The sequence below is a fragment of the Manduca sexta genome, chromosome 6, assembly GCF_014839805.1.
Source record: "Manduca sexta isolate Smith_Timp_Sample1 chromosome 6, JHU_Msex_v1.0, whole genome shotgun sequence".
Taxonomy (NCBI): Eukaryota; Metazoa; Arthropoda; class Insecta; order Lepidoptera; family Sphingidae; genus Manduca; species Manduca sexta.
In genome coordinates this window covers 7823154-7847263 of record NC_051120.1, presented here as the reverse complement: position 1 = coordinate 7847263, position 24110 = coordinate 7823154, and the positions used below count along the sequence as shown (strand labels likewise).

Here is a 24110-nt window from a genome sequence, read left to right as displayed (position 1 = left end):
AAAGTCATGCGCGTACAAACATTTCGGAGATTCATTTTTATGTATAGTTTTAGCGTTTTCAACATTTAATTGTTTGACAATGAACTCAAAACTAAAATAGTATTTAGAACTTATAACAAAAACTTAACTTATTTACTAAAAGACAACAATTTTAATCAAATTAGTTTACAAATAAGCAAAACAGTAGGAACATAAAAATATAGATAGCGAAATACAACGATTGTGAACGTCCGTCCGATACTAAACAAAATGCAAACAAAAGTGTATCGCCAACGCAGTGGTCCGCTGGCCAGACAATTGTGTTTCGCGCCCTTTTGTCTTTCTTTTTTTTTTTCACACAGACCACGTCACCTTGCTCATTATAGATTAATTTCAGTAAAGGCACAAGCCCACAGTGACATACGTCATTGGTCACAATGCTGGTTATTTAAACGCTGGTGAAATAGTGATAACAATCCAGGAATGTCGTCAAAGCTTAGTCATGGCTTAACCACAAGAGGTAACTGTGTTTCCTTAAAACACCTTGACCCGGCGAGGTTATGCGCAAGCGCTGATTCCGAGTGAGCCGCCAGTTAGTTCATTATTATTGAAATTCGAAATGATTGCCTATGAAGCATGAACGGGAGTTTAGATAGTCTTAGAGTAACTATTAAGGAAGCTTTTTTATTGCTTTGAATGTCGAGGTGAATTTGCCGTTCGCCAGATGGTAAGCTATACGCCCATAAACAGTAGAAACATAATCCAACCCCTTGAATTACAAAGTATTTTTTGGTATTCCACTGTGCTCGCCATCTTGAGACAGGAGATGTTAAGTTTTATTATATCCAGTAGTTAAATTAATTAGGTATATATATTAACTTGCAATTGATTGCAATGGATGGGCGTCAGTTCATTGTAGAACCAGCGCGTGGTCAGAATGGGATGCTAAAGAAAGCATCAGGAAACACGCTGATGCTCGAGAGATACAAATTAAATGAATATGAATATTTTGTGGATTGTTCATCCGAATTCAATAAAGGAAGGGGTTCTTAATTCTAATTGTTATTTTATGCTATTTACCTCAGAATTTTGTATTTTATATATACCTATAGTTATGGAATACAAATATGAGTATTTCGTGCACATGCAGTTATTTTGCACTCAACTACCTCGATGACGTAGTATTATGACGGTACGGCTGTGCTGAAGTCTTGGGTTCGGTCTCCAGGTCGGGCAATGATATTGAGTTTTTTTACTCATTATCAGACCGAAGTTTAAATTAAACAGGTGTAAAAAAAATATGGAGATTAAGAAGCATCAAGGACGTACGGTTTCTGAAATCCTATCCAATGATATATTACAAATTTAGTTGGTTCTCTGTGAGATAGAATAGTTTACATTTCTTCCTGCAGATAATGCATTTGCTTTTAAAATGTAAACGACCAACCTATAAAAACCCTTGTGTTAAATTGCCTCAATGGCACTTTAGTTTAAATATAACTATAAGTAATTGTATATTCTGTATTTTTTAAAAATAATATTGTAATTTAAAATATCGAATTCCGAATTTTTTTGCACATAGATACGGCACTGTCCAAAATTGGGAGGCTAGAATAAATTGAAGTATAAAGTGACTAAACTTCGTTCTATTGTCAAAATTCTAATAAAAGTTTTGTAAAAAAGAACACTATAATATTTAACAATAAATAGATATTATATATCATTTTTAATCGGTACCATGACCTTTGAAACATAACATTTACCCTAACCAGATTATACCAAAAAAAAATAAATTAACAACGCTGTCTTAGTTATGTTGTAAACACCTTATAATATTGGCAATATTTTCCTCAAAGAACGACTCACGGGCTTTCCAATTTAAACTCTTTGTTTACATCTAAGTTTCCCCTCGCGGTATATAGATGACGCTATTCTTAAAAAAATAAATATATGTATAAAAAACAATACATTATTTGTCTAGTTGATAAATATTTCTTCGTCGTTATAGGTTTCGAACAATGTCATGTAAAAATTTCTGCATACATCGATTTCCTTATAGCTGTGGTCAATGTATTAACACCGGACTTTCCAAGAAGTCTATGTTGTTGTAATAACAAAATCGGTGATGAAACAAAACGTCTGGACTGAAAACAACTATTATCTTTTATTAAATTAAATTTGCATTTTTTTATACATACACAGAACAGTGACGTCACTGCACCTGATGGTAAGTGGAGTGTGGTCCAATAGGATGTCGACTGACGAGAGATGATTACCCCTCGGCAATCGACATAATTATGCCGGCCTGTTGGTACCGAATATACAAAGGTTATCCTCGGAAAGCAACACTTACGTGAGCCACTATGGCGGGTTTTAACACCTTGTGTACGGTGGCCGCTATCTGGGCGGATATAAAATATATCCTACCACCAACTAAATTGAACACTCAGTCTAAATTGATGCCCTTAGAAGCATGAGATTTTACGTACGAGTTCTTCATATTATATTGTTATGTAAGAAATTAGTTGATGCAACGTTAAAATTTTAAATCCAAATCTTTACATATTGACACTAGTTTTTGTGCCTTGGTTCTTATCTTCATGCCTTATTTAATGCATCCAACCGCCATTCCAATAAATGATCCCAACCCCTTTTTTGATCTAAATTAAAAATGGACCAACCAGAACAAAGTTTTTTTGTTACGCTAACAAACGAATTATTTTGATTGGTCCATTGAATCGGATTGAAGATTGATATTTGAATCTTTATTGAGAATGGTTGTAAGTAATTTTCGGGTTTTTATTTTATTATTTTTTTTTTTAATTAGACTATTCTCTATTTCGCCCGGCATAACTTTTGCAACACATTCATAATGATTTATCAGTTCTAGTAACTTACGCTGTTCGGACTACACGATACGCGACGATTCAACTTATTAATTATAATCATTATTCATTGAAAAAGATAAGAACATTGTATTTCAAAACGACACTAAATTATAATTACGTTCCTCCGATAAAACATTTCTAACTAATTACATAACATCAGACAATTCATAAAATAACTGGTTTTACTTTCGCACCAGCGACAAACACACACAAACGGCGACTCAGTTTACAGCACACACACATCTTTTGCAGCTGCGCGGGCGCATAACTCCGCAGTGATTGTTGTGTCAAGTTCCACGGTGGTGTTGTATCGTGTTTCACGTGTTAAAATTCAAATAATAACAATATTTAGTGAAATATTAGTGCATTAAAAGTGTCGGTAAGTGTCCTAGTGTTTGCATTTATATTTTTTTACAAGTTTTCCTCATCGAATTTGTATGTGTGTGTGTGTTGTATAAAGATATGTTTTTGCGTTTCTGAAAAAATATAAACAGTTCTAAAATTTATAGGAGTAAGAAAGGTAATGAGTAAAAATAGATGTTTATGAATGAAATGTTTGTTTAAAGGCAAATTAATATTGTGTATTTGTCTGGACAATACCAAATTAATATTCCAGCCCATTTAAATATGTAAATTTAATATCAAAAAGACCTAACTTTACGTTGTTTATTTTTATTTATAGTAGTATCAACTAAGGTGTATTTATTACATTTGTAAAACGTCATTGAGTATCAATGTGTTATTTATGTTTTAAAATATAAAAACTCAACAAAAAAGGTCATAACAAGACCTTTGGGTTTTTAACGCGAGTATATTTTCATTTATTTTCAAGGTCATTTTTTATCATTAAACGGCAATGATTTTAATACTGAATATAGTTTTAAGATTATATAGAGCGGGCATTGGCAAGATTGTCATACAAACATTCTGTGCATGCGATGACTACTCAACCCATGAAAATGTGAAATACCTTATATTTTTCCATAACGTGATTTCCACGTTTTTATTGCGCCCATTAATAGGTATAGGTATAATATTTTCTGTTAATATGTTATTTTTGTATTAATATCTTTGGACGTTGTGACATCTTGTCATACGGACATTTCAAATAAGACAACGACTTATTACAATTAGTAATAACTTTTGGAGCATAAATTTAGCACTGATGTCCGGTCTATAATAACTATACTGTTTAATGTATTTGACTGTATGTAATGAATTTGAAAAATGCGATTTCTTAAATATGTTCATTCATATCCTAAATTAGATATTTAGCAAGAAATGCTAGTTAAATACATTCCTCAGCTCTATTGAGTGTGTATTAATGACAATCCAGGGGCCTTATTCTCCATCCCGCACGTTATTTTAACCGTGCGTAACAAGCACGTAACACAACGCATCATGTTTAGGACTATAGAAATTGGGCTTACGGAATACCATTCCACGCACATTTCTCGAAGATAACATGACACGGCTGCGTTACGCGGTTACACTATCATACAGAATAAGGGCCCAGTTTCAACTTTGCAAAGAACTCTCAACTAAACGGTGTATTTGAACTGCAGACCTTAATGTTCAAGGCCATGAAATTGTTGCTAATCAGAAAATTCGTTATCGCTTTAAGACAGCTGATAATATGATATTTGTATTCGCCCGAATGGCGACCACCGCATACATGGTGTAAAACCCGTCGCATTGGCTCGTCGCGTGACGTATCTTCAATCCTTATACGGCTTCAAACAGGACGGCATAATTGTATTCGGTAGTTATCTATGAGTTGACACTATCTAGATCCTAGTCCGCTTATCATCAGAGACAGTTGGTCACTTTCCCGTTCTCATATAATGTCTGGGTGCTATGGCTTATATCAAAGTCCATCTGTTAAGTCCTGTTCATTTTTAAAGTCAAGACAGCAAACAATTTTGTTTCGGTAGAACATAGCAGTCAGTGTAATGATTAGTCACTACAAGATCAACGTCACGGTCATTAACTCTTCCAGAATATGATGTCAGCATTAGTTTGTAATTTTAAATGCTTATTGCAATTCTCAGTCACTTACCATCAGACTATTTGTCATTTAGTTTTGTGAAATGAAATGAAACGATTTATTTGAATCTGTGAAATGTTATACATTATTTAGATTCCGTCAATATTAACTCTACCACCAGTTCGGAAAGCAGTTTTCACAAAATTTTGTAAACACCAATACTTACTTTTGAGTTTTGATCAGTTCTTCGTCGTTTATATAATAATATCAGGCCTGTATTATATACTGTCCCGCTGCTGGGCACGGGTCTCCTCTTCTACTAAAAGGAATTAGGCCATAGTCCTCTACGCTGTCCTAATGCGGATTATAGACTTCACATATCCTCAAAATCCGTATAGAGAACTTCTCAAGTATGCAGGTTTCCCCTCGATATTTTTATTCAAACGATAATTCACAATGAATACCCACATAACTCTAGAAAAGTCAGAGGTGACTGACCTTTTCTTCGTTTAATATATGTAAAGATAATGGATTCATTTTAATAGAATTATTGCTGGTATACACTTATGTAATAAATAATGGTAAATCTTTATGAATTAATGTAAGTGTTAACAGTAAATATATGTTATAAAAATTATGATTATAGTTTGCATTGATTGAAAAATAAACTTCATATTTCGCTTGTTTGGGAAAAAGGCTTCACAAGAGTTTTATTGAAACAATAAAAATAAATAACTTATGTTTTCAAAATTGTTACTAATGTCACGTTAGTTAGTTATTATGAAATATTTGACGCTATAATATTTCTAAGATAGTTGAACGAACTCCAAAATCTATTTTGGGATTTCCTAATATTTAAGACGGTATATATAAGACGGATTTAATGCCAGACACAATACGGGCGGAAAATGTTTGCCCTAGTTACACCTCTGCCTACTCTTCGAGGATACACTTGGTTTAGGAACACTACAAATCTAGGTTCTAACTCACCAATATGCAGATTTTTTTATTTAGCTAATTCTTTACGCAATGATCTCGATATTTTTAATGGTTCGGTAGCTTCCTTTAGAAATATATTAAAGCAACTGTTAAAATAAAATAATCATCTTCTTACTCTTATACTTAATTTAATTGTAATTCTAAGTATCACTGTGATCTTCAATCAGTACTGTATATAATATTGCAATCTACTTTATATACGCTAGCTGTATTCACATCAAGTAGATGACAATTATTGTGAAAGTGGTTTTAGGATGGATATTTTTATTATGTAACTTATAAAATTGTGCACTAGTTTTGTGAATCGAATAAAAAAACACAAATAACAATGAATACTATATCCGTTGTAACATTAGTCATATCTTTCAACGAAACCGTATCATAACCTATTCAGGAAATAACATTATATTTAAAATAAACATAACTTTATCCCGGATTTCATTCAATTGGAAATCCCATTGTAGGACACTATTTTTGCCGTTAAACAAGTGCATTGTTTTCCGGTTTAAAGAATTTTCAGTGTATCGACCGGTATATCTTCCTTATCTTTCTATTTGATTAATTCCGTATATGTGATAATGTCTCGGTGTCATAAAATGCGTGCCACTGCTGATCCTGGCTTACAGGAGTTGTGGTGGTGGGTGTGAGGGCGGGAAAGTCTAATAGTATCGAACGGTAATTACTTTAACAGAGGTTTTGTATGACTCGACAAGATGGGTGCATATTATTTTAATTTTTAATTCTAAATACATAGTTAGTGTACATATTCATTTCTTTATATTTGAATAGCAAGTCGTTTCTTTTAAACGTGCATGACAATGTGACCATATTGTACATGGTAAGTGGAGTATGGTTTAATGGAATGACGACTGACGAGAGATGATTACCCCACGGCAGTCGCTACAAATATGCCGGCTTGTTGACCTCGGATATGCACAGGCCGAACCCGGGACGCGACACAGTTGGGCCGTTATGGTGGGTTTTAACACCTAGTGTAGGGTGGTCGCTATCCGGGCGGTCATAGTAAGCGATACAACTGGTCATGTAATATCAGCCCTGTATTAAATACTTCCCCACTGTTGGGCACGGGCCTCCTCTACTACTGGCCTAATGCGGATTGGTAGACTTCACACACCTTCGAAATTCCTATAAAGAACTTCTCTTGTGTGCAGGTTTCCTCACGATATTTTCCTTCACCGTTAAAGCGAGCGATAATTCAAAAAGAATACACACATATATTTTAAAAAAGTCAGAGGTGTGTGCTGTTGGGATTTGAACCTGCGCACATTCGTCTCGGCAGTCCACAACCAACTAGGCTAACGCCGCATAAACAGTAGCAAACCATACAGAGTTGAATTACGAAGCACTGCGTGGTACTCCACTGCGCGTCACCCTGAGACCTGAATCGTGTCACCAACCGACTAACCCATCTTATCACACAGTTGTATACACAAAAAGTTAATTATGCGCATTTTAATTTTATTTTATTTATTACTTGCTCACTCAATGCCATAGTACGTACAAATAATTTGAACAGGTGTCTTATTATACACGGTCTGTTATTCGCAATTAGGGATGTCGTTATTGTGAAAATAATATGCAATCGATTTTAGTATCGATACTCTATTTTTAAAACGTTTTACATGTAACCGATACTCTACTTTTTAAATGTAACCTTGAACTAGTTGGATGACTTTCATACTTAATCTCTGACCAGCGACTGCTTCGGTGGCGTGGTTGTGGTACAAGCAGTGCTGAGGTTTTTAGTTCGATCTCCGGGAAGGGCTTATATAGGGATTTTCTACTCAGCATCTGACCGGAGTCTGAATTTTGAATCCAATGTAGCGACAGGCTCGTCTAACACGTCATAGGACGGTATAAACATGGTGAAATAGATGCACTAGTTGGCCTCTACCTACCCCTTCGCGGATAAAGGCGTGTGTGTAAAAAAGCTTCATATACTCAGTATGTAGTTTATCTTCGGGTATAGTACAATACCATGTAACTGGACTTAGTTTAAAAACTGAAAGTGTCGATGATTACTTTGCATTTTATGTATAAATTTCAATAATAGCGTATTTGACTTATTTTTTACAACTTTTTTAAATATATACGTCGTATAAATTCTAAAACAAAAGAAATAATTGAAATCCGATGAAAAATCCACAAGTTATGTTATTGAAATTTGGTAGCAGGAGTGAGTGTCAAAAACCAGGAAAGAGACGAAATATTTGCATATGACGTCAGCGGGCATTACGATACATGCGAAAGAAAGAGACGGAGCGACATCCCAACACCACGCCCACTCCTGCACGTAACAATATTTGAAATTTGATTTACTGTCTCATTTCTTATCGAATTTTAATGCTGTTTTCACAGAAAGATTTCTTTTTTATACTTATTACTGTTACATATTAAAAAATGCACAAAACCAGACATAGTCAAAAACCCTATTGGCTTTTTTCGTCACTTACATATTTACCAGTGCTAGGCGGTATTCCCGACGCCGTCTAACGATTATGTAATTTTACTCTATTCTCGCACGTAAAATTAAACGATGTATCGATTAATCGATTCCAGATCTACGTGCTTACGTGTTGGCTAGTTATAATCGAAAAACTGGTTCGTGTGAGGTTTTCCTCATAAATTTTGTTATTGAAAGTGAATACAAATTCTGCGAATTTGTCTATAGTGAACGTTGCGGTAAACTTACAGTAAGTAAAGAATTTCTAGTAAACCTTTTCCGGGAATAAGTAATTTACGAGTAACAGGCCTATAAAACTCGGCTTTGTTACAAATAATTCTGGATTAAGGAATAAAAAAATCACATCACTTCTAATGCAGTTATTAGAAAAAAAACTTTTTTTTTCAATATTGAATTAAATGCATATTCGTAATCAATAAAAACAACGAATCTAAAATGTTTTTTGGTTCGTATAAAAAATTGTGTAGGAACGTTTTGTTTGTTTTTGTTTTGTTTTTGCTGGTAGAAGGATATATTTTAAATCCGCCCGGATAGCGACCACCGTACACAAGGTATTAAAACCCGTCATAGTGGCCCACGTAAGTGTGTCGCGTTCCGGTATCAGCCTGTATAAATCCAGTTCCAACAGGCCGGCATAATTATATCGACTGCCGATGGCTAATCATCTCTCGTCGTCATTCTATTGGACCCCACTCCACTTACCATCAGGTGCAGTGGGGAAGTATGCCGTGCACGAATTAAAAAAAAATCCTTTTCCCTTATGGCGACAGAATACGGATACACAATAAAAATGACAAATGACTGATCACGTATATAACTAATAATATTAAAATTTTGTTTACTCTTTTTTTTATTTATTTATTTCATTAGATCGCCAATGGGTAACATATTAAAAACAAAAAAAGACAAACACTTATTTCGACACGTACAACTTCGTTCCTCGACTTGACGAATTGAAATTCATTGCTGAGGTATTAAATATATAATATATGTATAGAAATTAGCAATTTTATTTTAAATTCAATTTGCAACTACATTTCAAAAAAACAATTTTGTTTTTCAGTGATTGACAGCCCTATTAATTCAAATATTAAGTTACATTAAACATAAAACACCGTCTATTAGTTTAACCGCCTTATTTCAAAGCCATAAGAGTCGTTGAAAACACATTAAGTCAAAAGAATAACATCACAGCACCTAATGAATTATAAATTAAGTACTATTTCATAGGTAAACCCATTTTAGATCATAAAAAAGTTGTTCTAAAAATAAAAAGCCATATATTAGTTTATATTCAGCCAATTTGAATACACTGACCAGTTTGGTGGTTGTTACTTGTTACATTCTAAATTATATTGTAATTTGTAATTCACATATAAAATTGTTTTACGTAAGAAGAAACAACTACAAGTTTGTAATGCTTAAAATTATTTTGTTGTGTTATATTTATTTGGTGGTATTAATAATAAGTTATTCTAACAGAATATAAGTTTTCACTATTTACATATAATTATGAAACCCCCCTGCCGTCCAGGACCCCTAAATTTAAGGTCCTATTAGTCGCCTTTTACGACAGGCAAGGGATGCCGTGGTAGAATTGTTCAAACGCCCCTAATCCTCAGGAAAGTGACCTGGGATGCGATACTAGGATATTTGACAGCACATAATGGGGTAGTTTCCAATGTTTGATGTAATTTATTATTTGTAACAGAAATATGAAAAAGAAATCCTTTTGTGAAATCAGTATCAAAATTAGTTGAAAAATAAAGCTATATTTGAAATATTGTTGTGAGAAAAAGTGGGATCGTGGTGGGGTTATCGCGCTGTCCTTTTCTTACTCACGCAGCGTTATGGCCGATGGTACTGGGTGACGTCACATATCACTATTACTGTAACTTGACAGCTTCCCTTTCCTGTGTTTTACCAAATTTCAAAGCTTTATAACTTATTTATTATTGCGTATAATAATATCAGAACTGTATTATATTCACTGTTGGGCACGGGCCTCCTCTACTACTGAGAGGGATTAGGCCTTAGTCCACCACGCTGGCCTAGTGCGGATTGGTAGATTTCACACACCATCGAAATTCCTATAGAGAACTTCTCAGATGTGCAGGTTTCCTCACGATGTTTTCCTTCACCGTTAAAACAAGCGATAATTCAACAAGAATACACACATAATTTATGAAAAGTCAGAGGTGTGTGCCCTTGGGTTTTGAACCTGCGGAAATTAGTCTAGGCAGTCCGTTGGACAACCAACTAGGTTATCGCCGCTTTTTATTATTGCGTGGATTTTGAAAATTCTTTTTCCGATAGATTTGAAATTAAATACATTTTTGATAAATGTATTTAAAATAAGTCGTCTACTGCCCTATTAACATATGTTTATAGGACAAAAAAACGATACATATATATTGTATTATTTTAGTATATTTTCCTGTACGAGACACAAGTAAAGATTGAATATATATGACAGCCATTAAATTCTAATTAACTATTGTCTGCAGATGATGATACCGCACAAGGAAACAGTATTTTGTGGGATCAAACTCCGTTCAGTATGTTTTGTCATCGGATATTTAAATTTGGTAAGTTTTCCTTATAGCCTTTCTTTTGCCTTTTACCAATCTATCTACATTATTATATAAAGCTGAAGTGTTTGTTTATTTGTTTGAACTAATCTAAGGAACTACCGGTTCGAATTGAAAAAATCTTTTAACGTTGAAACAGACTTTTTTCTCACAGCAATGCTCCGTCCTTAGATAAATAAAGTCTATGAATAAGAGGGTAAATCTAGAGTCTATTTTTAGAAAGCAATTCAATATTTCAGGCACGTGCAATAAATCATTATTGTTGCAATTAAAATGCGCTTCGTAAGAATTCAATTTCACGACACCTATCAGCAAATTTAACATGTTTCGTTCACTTGCGTAAGACTTTGTAATAACCTGTTTTACGAGGAAAATTATTCTTAACGATGTAATCTTCCGGATATCCGGCATATGTTAAATGTTTTAATGCTGAATATCTAAATTTAAATATGATGTTGATTTAAATTTGGAACGCGATGTGTGTTTTATTTTTGGAATTAAAACAGTATTAAAAAGTGTTCAAAACTTCGATATATTTCGAAAGAGATATGATTTTCTTAATAAAATTCTCACCGCAAATTGATTTCATATCAAGTTGGGGTTTAGCTTTTATTCATTCTATGATACAGGAAATTTAACGCATGGATTTAACGCGTCCTGACTATAAAGGCTGCAGTCTTCGACACATCGACAGATAATCGTAGTATAAAAAAACTGCGAAAAAATCCGAAAAATGACATCTAATTAAAAATACATTGTTTCTCGTCTAATAACTACGTGTGCGCAGCGACTAAACTACTAACGTCCATTATTTAATATTTAGCGAGTTGCAGTTTTTTCTATAAACAACATTTCTGAAACCAGCCAGCCGTCAAAGGAAAAGCGAAAAAACCCATAGTAAGAAATCACTGTATCGCCTCACATAGCGCTGTTTTCCTGTTACGGTTAACTGTTTGCAGCGGTCACGACTCGATCTTGATAGCGAACATAAAAATTTCTTTATTACAATGGCGTGTTAATAACCACTTTTTATGGCGAAGTAGTCTTCGTTTCACCTGATTGTAAAAGGATAGATGGAGAAGCAAAGAAGATTTTGTTGGTGTTTTTACTGTTTATGGGCGGTCGTATCGCTTACCATCAGGCGAATCAGTCATTCGTCTAGTCATTCAGAGCAATAAAAAAAATAATCTTGTAAAGTCATTGGTCCTGGGTCTGATCTCCCGGTCATGTCGGATTGCCGTCTCACCGGACTATGAGTGTATTGCGAACACTCTTGTGCACTATATCTCCTGCGTACTTGACTGATCTCCGTTGATGGGCCGCCATAACCGAAATTCAGTTCGGAAGAAATCAGATAGAGAAGGAATCCAGTGACGAAAGAATATCTTCCCAGTTTTGCCGGCATAATGAATCGGATATACAAAGAGTGATCTCAGGACACTACATATTATATTCACCTGCCACTTTTCCTGTGTGATAAAGTTTTTCCAGAATTAAAAGTAGTCTATAATAGAAGTAATGTAGCTTTCTATTAGTGAAAATAATTTCAAAATAGTTTAATAGTTTTTGAGAGTAGCGCGTTTAAACAAATTCTTCAGCTTTATATATTAGAATAGATTCCATCATATTCTTTAACTACAATCATTTCATATCGTTCAATTATTCTGTCATTAGCTTGCTATTTATTATTGAGTTTGTTATCCAATACTTGGGTCCAACATTGGTCATCCTATACTGCTAACAGATCCAATTATCTAAGTATGGGTAACGACAATTTATTCTCACGTCTCAAGGAGGTTCAAGTGCATTTAATGGTATTGTTTTATAAAACTATAATGTACCATTGTTCCTCACAATCGCATTGTGTTGCAGGTGGCGAGTGTTTTGGATATCGCCTTTCATTTGTTGACGGTCGCGATTGTCACTGACGGCTTCCAGTGCGACGTCAATTATGAAAGAGTGAGTATAATCTATATATATATATATATATATATATATATGTCGGAGGAAGCTATGTGTCCGGTTGATTGTTGTTTGCGTGCATATCGCACAATAATTGTTAATCTAATTTTATTAGATTTGTTAGATTTTTCTATTACTTAAAACCTTACGCATTAGCCATAATGTAATAGAAGTTTATTTAAAAAATTATAATTTACGAAACGACCAATCAGAGCAAGGCACGTGCCTCGAGCGGGGTCGAGGCGCCATCTTTACTATTCAGGTAGGCCATGAGTGCTTTGGACATTCGTTTGAGGAATCATGATAGTGACTGGTCGAGTTGATCGAGTTGGATCGTTGAGAATATTTGTTGGATAAAGTAAGATCGGTGCCCTGAACCCGCTGCTCGGTCTTAATTGTCCACTTTTCTATCTTCATTATTGTAAAGTGACAAATATTGTTTAATTTGAATTCGAATATAAAAATATCTGTGATCATTGTGTTTTGTGCTCGCATTTTACCCGGATAACGCCCACTAAATCCGCAACCACTAATGATGATGTCGACGGGAATAATGCTTCTCCGACATCAGAAGTGGGATCGGTGCAGGCACAAAACGTGAGTAGATGGGTGGCGGCAAATGACGGATGGTGCACGTTATTCGAAGCACATCGAAACCAATATGAAGCTTCTCGTGGAGGCGCTAACCAACTCACCGAATATCTCGGATAAGGGCATCACGCTACCTAAATTCCAACTGGCACATACAGACACTGATGCCCAGGCCTGGCTGTCAACGGCAGGCAATCTGCTTATCGGATTGTGATATAGAGGGAAGTAAATTAATTCTCATACTTAGTAAGGAAATGAGAGGCTTGCCCGCAACATGGTTTTCTCAGATAGCTTTTCCTAATATGTAGTGAATAAATTTAAGAAAATTGTTATTTCTCGTTTCGATACGTTAAAAAAAACATGTGCAGCGACCAATGACGTTTTACAAATAGACGTGTCATGGACTAGCAAAATTGCACAAAGGAGCAGCGTACTATTTACTATAGTCACATTGATATGGCCCGAGCGTCGACCGCCGTGGCCATCTAGTTTATTGGTCTCTGGTCGCCATGACCAGCCATGACAGTCGAATGTAATTTATTTAATGGTTAAAAATTACTTGAATAGTGTATGCTTATTACTAACGTATGGAATGAAACGTTTTTTTTCATTCACAGTTGGAGTATAATTTGTACGTCGTCTAAAAATACAGGAAGGCCTTTTATTTATTAAAATACAACAATATTGTGGGCCGTCTATTTTGTTTTGATTCCGGTGCTGACTGTTCCCTAATTAAGAAAGAGTGTCTCTCTTAAGCTTGTTGGTACATTGTAGCGTGCAATTGTTACTTTGATTGGTATAAGGAAATGCGATGTATTATGTGATATTTTGGTTGGACGCAATTTGTTAGCCTTAGGTTTATCAGTATACACATATCGAGCAATAAACTTAATATAATTGCGAGGCCCTCTCTAGTTAATATTTGCAACGTAAGTAAACGTAGTGGCTGATTTTCTTGGCTTGGATACCGATATACCTGATGATTTTAAACACAACTAATAGAACTTCTTAGCAGCTTCAAGAACTGATTTGTTGAAGGCACGCCTACTAGTAGAATAAAAAGAGGTGAGTTACAAATGACTTTAGTAGATCCTAGAAAAATCGTGCAACGGCAACCATGTCATTGAGTCCTGAAGAGTAAGTGATATCTGCCGGATTTATTACACCAAACAACTCGCTCTTCTCTAACCCAATAATCTTAGTGAAGCAGCGCGATGGCACACATCGAATGTGTGTACTACGTGCTGGATCTGGTGTTCCGTACACTCATTGTGTTCGACTCAACTGTACTGCGATCCGTACACCTGACTTTAGTATGAATTTCAACATTGACAGCGTGTGGTTGTGTGTGGAGTGACGCTCATTATATGGGAGCTCGAGTCTGGGTGTAAGCCTGAATGTGAATAAAAAAAATGTTGATCAAATAAGTGAAATTATTTGTTGTTCGAGTGAATGAATGGTTTTAACAGTAACGTTTTGGTTGTCATTTTGGTTATGATTTTGAACAAATAGTTTATATGGACGTTCGTGTCTATAGAATCTACATCAATGGCTCTAGGTGACTTAGCGCAATCTTCCACAATTGTCTACATGGATAATTTAGTGATACCTGCGAAAAATGTACAGTTTTTCATTGGTCAATTATTAGTGGTATTCATGAGTAAATTTTTCCCTTGGGTTGGGATAAAACTTAAGAGATGGCATGTTATCAATATTACTGGCTTCCCAGTATTTCAAAATACATCATAAAATTGCATAACATATAGAGTAGCTAAGTTACGAAGTGGAAAACAACCGATAGTGTAACGGTCCATACTGAAAGCTGATATTCCTTAGCTTACAGTCCACATCGGCGCCACAAGTAAGTTCAGTGGCAAAATGATGAAAGGAATATGTTTTCATTCTAGAAGACAGTTTATTATTTTATTTCTATTTTTACAGAAAACTATCAGCTAAAACAGATATAGTTTGAACAATTATATAACTGAAGACCAATTTAAAGTTTTCACAGATATGTGTGAGTTTATGTTAGAAGTAATAACAGGCAGCTCAGAAGATTACAGAGATCACATTACATAAATAAAAATTAAAATGTAGAGAAGTGACACGTATTATAAAAAGAAAGCATCAGCCAAGACTTTTCTTAGTTTCGAGACACTTTCAATGAATTAAATATTCTACTGACTCTGGTTATATAGGAGCTGTGATGATAAACTTACTTCGCAGTGCGTACATGTAATAAGGCTTGGTTTTCTTATATGGCTAGTATGGATATGTAGACCTATTTTTGTCCGTAGATCAGGACAGTCCACAGAACTATTCGGAATGTAAAAGAGATACGCTAATTCAGCTATGCGCCTTCGTTCCTCTAAGGGATGAATGTGATTTTTTTTTGTAGTGGCTAATTTAGTTTGGAAGATACTTATGGGAGCGATATTGTAAATATCTCACAAACTTTCTCGGAATTCTTTCAATTCTGTCGATATGACTATTGTAATTTGGAGTCCATACTTGTGAATAATATTCGAGATTGCTATGCACGAGAGTACAGTATAAAACTTTAATTGTTTTTATATTGTTGAAGTCAGACGATATTCTCATTAGGAAACCTTAAGGTTTGGATGCAGCCTTGATGATGTTGTTAATGTGGATATCAAACTAAATTTTCGAGTCGAACGTTACTCCTAAGTCTTTAATAGAGTTGACACTGGTTAAGGAGTTTCATCAATTGAGTATGTAAATTCAATGGGGTTTGGCTTTCGTGTTAAAGGTACAGATATAGCATTTAGAGACGTTTAAATCTTTAAATCTAACTTGTTTAATCTACCGTTATTTGTAAAACGAGTAAGGTCCTTTTGTAGTGATTATCAGCTCCAGTAGCAATATAACTAAATATTTTCATATCGTCTGCATATAAAAGTATTTTAGAGTTTAAGTTTTCATTAATATCGTTAACAAATATGATGAAAAGCAATGGGGCAAGTAATGATCCTTGAGGTACTCCGGATGGTATACGCGAAACTCTGGATAAGAAACCGTTAGGGCTACTGTTCGACATCTATTTTTATCGTAAGAGGTGAGCCATCTATAAAGATTTTACCAAGTACTTGTTACTGAAGGATTTCACAAGAGATAAATTTTCTTCATAAGGTAGCCTGGCAGGTGTGGTGGTGGTTATAGTTTCGTTAAGCTTTGAAATGCCAATTTGTTAGGCCTTTAAAAAGTAGAATCAGTAGAATGAGAGGCGAGGTGGCCCTGATAAGTGTATAAGAGGCGAGGTGGCCCTTGATAAGTGTATAAGAGGCGAGGTGGCCCTAGAAAAGTAGTTTAAGAGGCGAGGTGGCCATTGTTAATAATAAAAAAAAATGTGAAACGCGATAGACGACGAGGTGACTGTTTCGATACTGCGGACTTAATTCAGTATGTAATGTGGAGTCTATTGAGATTCAGATTCGATACGGAAAGCTTAATTACTATTATAGGGCATCTATTTTGTGAAAATACCTTAAAGAAAGTTGTCGCGCAGAGGACAAAATGTACACGATTTCCTTGGTCAGGAGTGGCCGAACTATACTATTATATTACTCTCTTTTCTGCAGGAAACTATGATGCGCGGCCTTCAACATTACACGAGGGCGTGTAATATGTCAGGACGGCCGTGTCGGAGGAAGCTATGTGTCCGGTTGATTGTTGTTTGCGTGCATATCGCACAATAATTGTTAATCTAATTTTATTAGATTTGTTAGATTTTTCTATTACTTAAAACCTTACGCATTAGCCATAATGTAATAGAAGTTTATTTAAAAAATTATAATTTACGAAACGACCAATCAGAGCAAGGCACGTGCCTCGAGCGGGGTCGAGGCGCCATCTTTACTATTCAGGTAGGCCATGAGTGCTTTGGACATTCGTTTGAGGAATCATGATAGTGACTGGTCGAGTTGATCGAGTTGGATCGTTGAGAATATTTGTTGGATAAAGTAAGATCGGTGCCCTGAACCCGCTGCTCGGTCTTAATTGTCCACTTTTCTATCTTCATTATTGTAAAGTGACAAATATTGTTTAATTTGAATTCGAATATAAAAATATCTGTGATCATTGTGTTTTGTGCTCGCATTTTACCCGGATAACGCCCACTAAATCCGCAACCACTAATGATGATGTCGACGGGAATAATGCTTCTCCGACATATATATATATATAAAAATTTATCCCTATTTCCCTTGGTCCCATCACGCGTGAACGGCTGGACCGATTTCACTATTTTTTGTTGTTGTTGTGTTTGTTATTGTCAGGAGAAGATTTATATGAAATAGAAAAATTCAAAAAATTGCGTGGAAAATTAGAAAATTTAAGAAAACATATTGCTTTTCATATCGTGTTTTGCATGTATTTAATGCACATGCTATAATTGTTTCTGTAAATGTGTTATTTTTGTATTAATGTGTAAGGACACTGTGACATTTTGTCACACAGATATTTTAAATAAGACAACGACTTATTAGCGATTAGTAACAACTTTTGTTGAACTGTTTCAATGCACATGCTATCATTGCTTCTGTAAATATGTTATTTTTGTCTTAATATGTAAGGACACTGTGACTTTTTGTCTTAGGGTCATTTCAAATAATACATCGACTTATTACGATTGGTAAGAACTTTTGAAGCACAAATTTGGTCCTGATGATCGGTCTATAATAAGTATTCTGTTGAATGTCTTTGTGTTTGTATAATTTTCATTATTTCTTGAGTTAATAGTCTGGACATTTTGGAGTTTTGGGGCTGTGACATAACTTTCAAGTTTGACAGATGTTTCGGGCGCTAGAATGACAAAAACAAACAGTGTGTAATAAGTTATACCTGGTAGTTAATCATCGTGTTTCTTAAATAGTTTTCAATATCGACTCAAATTTCATTATACAAAAATACATTCGACAGCAAGCAGCAGTGTTATACTTAGTCACTATTGTATTCCGGTTTGAAGAACATGGTAGCCAGTCTAACTACTTAACATAATAAAATTTAACATCTCATGTCTCAGGATGGCGAGCGCAGTGGTTTACCAAACAGTACCGACTTTGTAATTAGAGGTGTTGGATGGTGTTTACGGGCGGTCGTATCGCTTACCATCAGACGAGCGGCAAGCTCGTTTCGTCATTCAAATCAATAAAAAAAAATTGAATTCCTTAAGGTTTCTGCTCCGTCTCGTCTCTACATTTATTCCTGAAATTTTAAAATGATAAAGACGTCATTCTCGAGTTAAATGGAATTCCCAATATATAAGGAAATCCGGTAGACGCACAAGCGGTTAAATAACACGTATTGACGTAGATTATTAACTTACCAATTACGGATTATTTATTTTTTTCGGATCAATGACTCATTGTTGATACAGTAGGAGCGAAATTCTTACCTTTGTATATTTCTTCTAAATGTATTCAATAATCAGATAATATAGAATTTTAAGACGATAAAACTTCTGTTACATAACGTACAAACAAACTCATACAAGGAGGAACATTATTTGCTATACCTTTAAAAGGTAGTCGTAATAAAAATGGTATCAGTTTTAAAAGTAGGGTTACGAGGTATGCGTATGAGAAATCTTTACTTATTAAACACTGCTTACTTACATATGGCTATCATGATTATTCGTTTGTTAGCTTTGGGAACAAGATAAATCTAGAGTCAACAATGAATACCTCTTAAATATGTCTACAATCATAAGTCATAAACAATTAGAAGCTAAAATGTGATTGTTCTTTTTCAGTTCAACGCAATACCATGGTGGTTTATGGAGCCTATACTCCTGATATTGAACCTGGGAACGCACGGTTTCTACCCCTTCCCGGGCATATTCCGACGCCAGTACAACATGTTCGTTGAATATAAGTCAGTGGCAGCTGAGCCTAAGTGCTACCCTGAGATGTTGCACGTCTACCTTGTGGATATCCTCATCTTCCTCATCAATCTCATTTGGTTGAGGATCGTTGTGTCGTACGTCGGCGCTTTGCATAAGGTAATTTCCAAATGGTCCTGTAGCGCTTTGCATAAGGTAGAAATCGCGATGGTCCTTCAATTTGGCGTGTTTATCCTCATAATGTATATTGACAAATGTCGATTATTGAGATGTTAGGTCATCACTGTTTTTTTTATATATCAATATTGATCACTCACTGGTGACTAACAACAAGGAATATTTATTTATATTCAATTCATATTCGGTCTAATTGCGAACAAGAATTGCTATTATATAAAATTAACATTTTGCTGGTGGTAGATGGCACAAGATGTTAAAACCCATCATACGCCCTCGTAAGTGTGTCGCGTTTCGGGATCAACTTGTGTACATATATCCTGCTCCAACAGGCCGGCATAATTGTGTCGACTGCCGAGGGATAATCATGTCACCAACCCCCCCTCCCCCCCATTCTGTTTACCATCAGTTGCTGTAAGGTCACTTTGCCGAGCACTTATTAAAAAAAATATAAAAGTACCTTTACTTTCTTACCTAACTATAATGACGTGGATGTTTAGTGATGATGATGATTGTTTTGTAGAAAAACCCAGACCCGATGCGTATGTTCTTCAGCTTGTCGATAGTAAAGGTCGTGATGCAGGTGATGTACTTCGGATACCAACCGCACATCTTCGACATGTTGAAGGCAGAGACTTATTGGTTCCTGAAGATCCTTGATATTTGTAAGTACATACATTAACTATGTAGTCTAAACTATTGTGGCAATGGTGGATCGTTTCTGCTTCAATCATAAAAGTGGATTTGTGAAAATAATAATAATATCAGCCCTGTATTATATACTGCCCCACTGTTAGGCACGGGCCTCTTCTACTACTGAAAGAGATTAGGCTTTAGTCCACCACGCTGGCCTGGTGCGGAATGGTAGACTTCACACACCCTCAAAAATTCCTATAGAGAATTCCTCAGGTATGCAGGTTTCCTCACGATGTTTTCCTTCACTGTTGTTTGTGAAAATGTTTGGATTTTTTAGCGAATGCTGAAGCTGAATGTGAAGTCTGATTTGGATGAAATTTCGTATTCAAATATATGTAGAATATCCTGCATTAATAAAGGCCCGTTATACTAGCGAAATTAACATTATTTTTTATTCCAGTCATCGCATTAGCATGCCTGGTGATGGTCCATAAATACACAAAAGCTTTGCGCCTCGAAAAAGCCGGAGTGTCAGTGGAAAAACCACCATCGTACATTGAATGCTTGATCTCTGCGAATCTCCAAGGCGCGTCTCCAAGATACGGCGTTGATGTAGAAAAGAAAGATGAAGTCACTACGATTGACGAAAAGAGACCGAGTCAAGAACCTCTGAAAGTAAATGAAGAAACTTCCGAAAATACAAGTAAATGATTGTCTTTACAAGTAAATGGGCGTAAGAATTACAGTGTTATATTTAAAAAATCTGGGAATTTTGACGGTTTTTTATAACGCTTTGATTTACACGATGTATAACAAGCAGAGAATTTTGATATTGTTTGTTTGGAGAAGGTTTTAGCTGTGAATCGCGTTATCCTTGTTAAAACTTCGTAATCCTTTATCGTATTATGTTAGTATGTAGGTAGAGAGAAAATGGCGCGTTTTTTGTGTCAAATATCTTATGCTTATCATTCCATAAATCCTAAATCCAAAAATAATTGTTTTGGAAATCATATCGTAATATGTCCTAATCATGGCATTATTAAGAACGCGCAAACTTGATTTGTTCTTTCGTATGCAAATTATTTTTTATGTACGTTTTCGTATATTTGGGCTTCTTTGAGAAATGTTTAATTTTTATATTTATCGATTTGAATATCGAAATCAATTTGTATTAAATATTGCATTATAAATGAATTTATAAAATGTACTTAATCTCATATCGATAATATGATGAATGCGTATGAAGTATTTTAGTAATAATTTGGCTATAGTATATGAATATGGCAGCGTAATTATGTGTGATTTCGATTAACACTTTCGTGCCAATATGATTTATTTTAACAATACGGTTAATTTAGCAATAATTCGGTAGAAACTCCTTGCGTCGATGTCCTCAATATTATGGGTCGTGACTCCTACACGGATCACTTTAATCCGGACTATACTGTGCCAATGACGCCGGTTCTCTGCAAGGTAGATTGCTTCCTACATCTTGCTGTCGAGAGCACTAGACAGATCATCGGTAGACACTATGTTTATTCAGGGAAGTCGATGGGCGTGGGTTGCTTCCAATAATTCGATTTGGAAATCTTTAAAGGAGGCCCATGTTCAGTAGTGGACATCCTGCGGCTGATGATGATTTTTAGGGAAGGAAAACAAATTTTAAACATACCTAACCACTTAACCAAATCTATTTTTTTCAAAGTAGGTAATTAATATTCCTGAAATCGGAATAAGGTATTGTTTTCACGAAGCGTATTATTTTTCTTAAGTTTTTTCCTTCCCTGTCGCCGCATTTTGTGACTGCATGTATATCTTAAATTATTTCCTAAATATATTTCAAGTACTTGGAAAATTAATACGTACAGTCAGCCACAAAAGTAGCCGTACAAGTTTAATATTTCAAGTCAACTTTTAAAATTAACTTTTTAACTATTATGCCCTCATTGACAATCGTTTAGATCAAATGAAATTGAATAAAGTCAAACAAAATGAAATTACTTCATTTGCAAATGTGATATATTAAAGCACTTAATTTTTTTTATGTCCTCATCGAAAATCAATTTTCTTCACTAAAATGCACTTCAAACGGTTTTCTTTATTTTATTTTATTTAAAAGTAGTATATCATGACTGAAGTTAATAAGTAAAAGTTTTAAGGTCAAAACCTTATTCCTGATTTACTTAGCATCTTTTGTGGCTGTACTTTATTAACTGTACTTTATTTAAATCATTATATTCGTATGACAGCGTCTTATTGTCATTTAACTATCAGGTGGTTACGAAAGTGTTGATTTTTTTTACGGCGCTGCACTTAGTTTGTTCCGCAAAATATATACGCCTTTTTTTATCTTTATTTAAGGGGTTTGTACGACCATGTTGTTCTTCATGCTCGGTTTCATAGGAGTTCACTGACTTTTCAAATGTTATTTAATAAAACCTTTTTTTAATAAAGCCCTTCGGGACGCTGGAACTGATAAAATATATTTATAATGCCCATTGAAATTCAAAGTATGAGGATTTGCGTCTTTTGGCCAAATCAACAACGATTTGATGTACATGTAAAATTCAACATTGGATTGGCCGATTAACGCAAATATTGGCTCAAATGTGCTAAGTGTGGTGCCGGCTTTAATCTAGCTAAAGTTGTGTAAACGATTATTCCTATTGTAATATGCTAGAAAAATGTACTCGAATTAAAGATATACTTTTGTATGTTTTGTTTTATTGACGGAAAGGTGATTGATGGCTTGCCCAAAAAAAAATTGGTTGTTCTGAGAGTTGAATCTAGGACATTAGAAAATACATTTTGTCTACTTAGACCAAGTGAGACATCGAGTAGTGACAAATTTAATTATACACAGTCATATTTGTTTTATTTATTTATTTTTATTTACAAAATTGACACACCAGCCGTATATGCATTAGCAAAATTACAAAAATATATAAAAGTGTTTACATTTCTGATGCACATTAGGTATTATTATACCTATTGCTATACTGTTGTATGATTTTGCAGAAATAATAATAAATAATAATATCATCCCTGTATTATATACTGTCCCACTGCTTACTTTATTATTACTGAGAGAGATTAGGCCTAAGTCTACCACGCTGGCCTGGTGCAGATTAGCAGACTCTAGATTCCCTCAATATTCTTTTTAAGAAAATATCTCATACATGTAATTTTCCTCGTGGTGTTGTCCTTCACCGTTAAAGCGAGCGATAATTCACAAAGAATACCCACATATTTTTTTAGAAAAGTCAGAGGTGTGTGCCCTTGGGATTTGAACCTGTGGACATTCGTCTCGACAGTCCGTTCACAACCAACTAAACTATCGCCGTATCCCTCAAAATTATTTTCCAGAAAATATATCATATATGTAGGTTTCCTCAGGATGTTGTCCTTCACCGTTAAGCGAGCGATAATTCACAAAGAATACTCACATAACTCTAAAAAAGACAGAGGTGCCCTTGGGTTTCGAACCTGCGGACATCCATTCTGCTCCCAAATAGGCTATCGGCCTTTATTTTCTAGAGTTTAGATAATACTAACAATTTAACCGATCTCCTAATTTAGGAGATAAAGTCAAAACACCTTTTTCGATTTATCTTCCTCATCTATAATATGCTATTTGAAGACAGAATAACGTGGTTGAATTACTGCAATCGGTCTCACACCTCCAGAGATCCCGTCTAAACTCGACCCGGTAACCAAGTGTATACGTCAAATCCATAGAGGATCTAGATAAATTAGCTTATTCCTACCCAAGGAGAGTAATAACAGTAAAATCTGTCGTTAGAGTCTAGCGTTCCATTTAATTTACCCAGTTTAGTCGACTTAGCAGATTGTTCATTGGAAACGTACCAAATTCTAATGCTATTGTATGTTAATGTATGTTTTAAATTCTTACATAAAAAACAAAGTCCCTGACCGCGTCTGTCTGCACGTGGTA

The 24110-nt window shown here is 35.0% G+C and overlaps 1 protein-coding gene across 1 annotated transcript; it reads left to right on the top strand.

Annotated features, from left to right (window-relative positions):
- The first annotated feature begins 3088 nt into the window (after window positions 1-3088).
- LOC115442186 lies at window positions 3089-22869 on the top strand. Its single transcript, XM_030167189.2, has 6 exons — window positions 3089-3246; window positions 10846-10926; window positions 12802-12888; window positions 19253-19501; window positions 20043-20184; window positions 20616-22869. Exons 2-6 carry the CDS (start codon window positions 10846-10848, stop codon window positions 20864-20866), a joined length of 810 nt encoding a protein of 269 aa, XP_030023049.2. The 5' UTR covers window positions 3089-3246; the 3' UTR covers window positions 20867-22869.
- Window positions 22870-24110: the final 1241 nt, after the last annotated feature.

Excerpts from the sequence above, each read along its gene's own strand:
- LOC115442186 (XM_030167189.2), top strand. The coding sequence starts at position 10,846 with ATGATGATACCGCACAAGGAAACAGTATTTTGTGGGATCAAACTCCGT. Across the intron at positions 10,927-12,801 it reads TCATCGGATATTTAAATTTG|GTGGCGAGTGTTTTGGATAT; the intron begins GTAAGTTTTCCT and ends ATTGTGTTGCAG. Across the intron at positions 20,185-20,615 it reads CCTGAAGATCCTTGATATTT|TCATCGCATTAGCATGCCTG; the intron begins GTAAGTACATAC and ends TTTTTATTCCAG.